The 2,192-nt window shown below is 34.4% G+C and overlaps 1 protein-coding gene across 1 annotated transcript; it reads right to left on the reverse strand.

Annotated features, from left to right (window-relative positions):
* Nucleotides 1–799: 799 nt before the first annotated feature.
* LOC147520946 (uncharacterized) lies at nucleotides 800–1,920 on the reverse strand. Its single transcript, XM_086592468.1, has one exon. It carries the CDS (start codon nucleotides 1,819–1,821, stop codon nucleotides 1,150–1,152), a length of 672 nt encoding a protein of 223 aa, XP_086448594.1. The 5' UTR covers nucleotides 1,822–1,920; the 3' UTR covers nucleotides 800–1,149.
* Between the last annotated feature and the right edge of the window lie 272 nt (nucleotides 1,921–2,192).

The following is a 2,192-nucleotide window of genomic DNA, read 5'->3' on the forward strand; positions in this document are numbered from 1 at the left end:
TAACTTTTTGCCCGACAGTTACAATAAGTCAATAACCACAAATTTTGAAGGTAAGGTTTTTGCTATACATAGACATGAAAAAATATCGAGATACTTGAACAGTTGAACACATATAGTTGTTTCCTGATAATACCCATATATCTACACTATATGATAGCCGGGCCTTCCGGAATACCTTTCCCAATACCGAGTAGGCAATTTAAGATCTCTTTATTTACTTAATTTAAAAACACCTCTCTTACTAAATTTAGAATAAGCTCCACTTTTATTAATATAACTAGCCACTGTGCACGTGGTAACTACGTGGGCTCTACTGAATTTTTTTTAAAAAAATTATAAACTCTAAATTACTATTTTACCTTCAAAAAAACAAAAAAAATATGGAAATTACCAAATTACCCCTGGGACGTACACCAAAATACTGTTGCTCAACCCCCATATTTTTCTATATTAATATAATTTGAACAAGGTCCCTTTTGTATTAATAATTTAGAAACACCTATTTAATATCACTTAAATTAAATAAGTACTCCCATTTCCCACATTGAAATTAAAACAAGTCCTATTTTATTATTGATAATTTAAAAGAACCTTCCTAATATAACTTAAATAACATAATTATCTTTCATTTTGTTTTAAAAAAATAAATAGATGAGTCTCTCCTATATAATTACAATTAGAATCCAAAAAAACCATACTAACTATCGATCTAGGGATGACTTAAGAAAACCAATGCGTATCAAGGTTCACATACTTTTAAGAATGTGAATTGTTGGTATGCACGTGCGGCCAATGAACAGAGGTTTAACAGGTAGATCGTCTTATTAGAATCATAAAACATTATTTTCCCCCGTTTTCTGACGTTGTAAAAAACAGTGCTTCTTAATTTCATACATGCGAGTATTATCGAAAAAAAATCATACATGCGAATTTGTTAACAAAATCCCGGCTCCCATGCAACAGAGTAACAGACTACTCTATCACTGTTTTCTAATATTACTTGAGGACAGAAGTAATTCATTTACATTTGGTACTCGAAGCCCTATAAACCTGCATTGAATTGAGTACTGTTTATTCACACTGTAAGCTAGACGCTCTCACCAGTCACCATCTTGTATTTGTTTTTTCTTCAGCTAGTAGTGTTTGCTTCTACCACAACTTGGAAGTATTTTTCTTTGAAACCGCGTAGCTTTTGCTCCGCGGGTACAATAAATCAGGCTTAGTTTTCAAATCCTCGTCAAAGTCACAAGGCTTATCTTCGTCAATTCTTCCAATCGCAACTGTGCGACTTCTTGGAAGCGCGTCTGTTTTCTTCGACAATTGCTGGAGTTGTTGTATTTCCATTTCAAGTTTCTCCCTTAGTCCTCTTTGTGAAGCAGCACGCATTAGTTCTTTGATGTCCTCATCATCGTTTGACCTTGATGAATTAACGCTAAAGCTCCTAGGCACGATATTAACAGATCCACCAGGGTAGCCTACTATTACACTTGCCTCACTCATTCTACCAGAACAATCAGTCAGGCTTCGGACGTAGAAGTCTCTTGCTCTTCCTAGAATTCTAAATGGTGCCTTGACACACCGGATGAAAACGCTTTCGTGCTTAGCTGCTCTGTTGCTCATGTTTTTACTATTTTTCTTCTTTAGCCACACAAAAATATTGAAGTACCAAATTAAGAAGCGAGAAATGTAAGAAAGGAGAAGAAGAGGATACAAATAAACTGAAAGGTTTAAGAGAGACTGAATATAGTGAATTCTTCTGGAAAATGAAAATTGTAAGTGTGGTTGGTTGCAGATTGCCAAGATTTGGGGATTTATAGGCATATTGTCAACTGACTATGATTATTTGACTTTTTTTTTTGCAGGCCTAATGGTTGAATTGAATTATATGTGGTGTGGACTTTTTCAAGAATTAGACTTGAATTTATTGACACTTGATCAAAAACATATATTTTATAAATTTATAATCTTTTTTCAGGCATTTCCCTAGCGGGTGGTTGAAATTGAATACAGATGGGTCTGCCTTAGGTTGTCCAGGGCCAGCTGGAGCTGGAATATTACGAAATGAATATGGTGGTTTTATTTTATGAATTTTTTTTGCCATATTGATGGAATGCTATGCACTTAGAATGGGATTGGTAGCAAAGAAGAAACTCGATCATTCATCATTGGTGTGAACTCATTTTTCCTTCAAT

Source organism: Coptis chinensis, chromosome 2 (assembly GCF_015680905.1).
Source record: "Coptis chinensis isolate HL-2020 chromosome 2, ASM1568090v1, whole genome shotgun sequence".
NCBI classification, from domain to species: domain Eukaryota; kingdom Viridiplantae; phylum Streptophyta; class Magnoliopsida; order Ranunculales; family Ranunculaceae; genus Coptis; species Coptis chinensis.

Bases quoted from the DNA above. Each gene is read 5' to 3' on its own strand.
- LOC147520946 (XM_086592468.1), bottom strand. From the start codon at position 1,821: ATGCCTATAAATCCCCAAATCTTGGCAATCTGCAACCAACCACACTTA.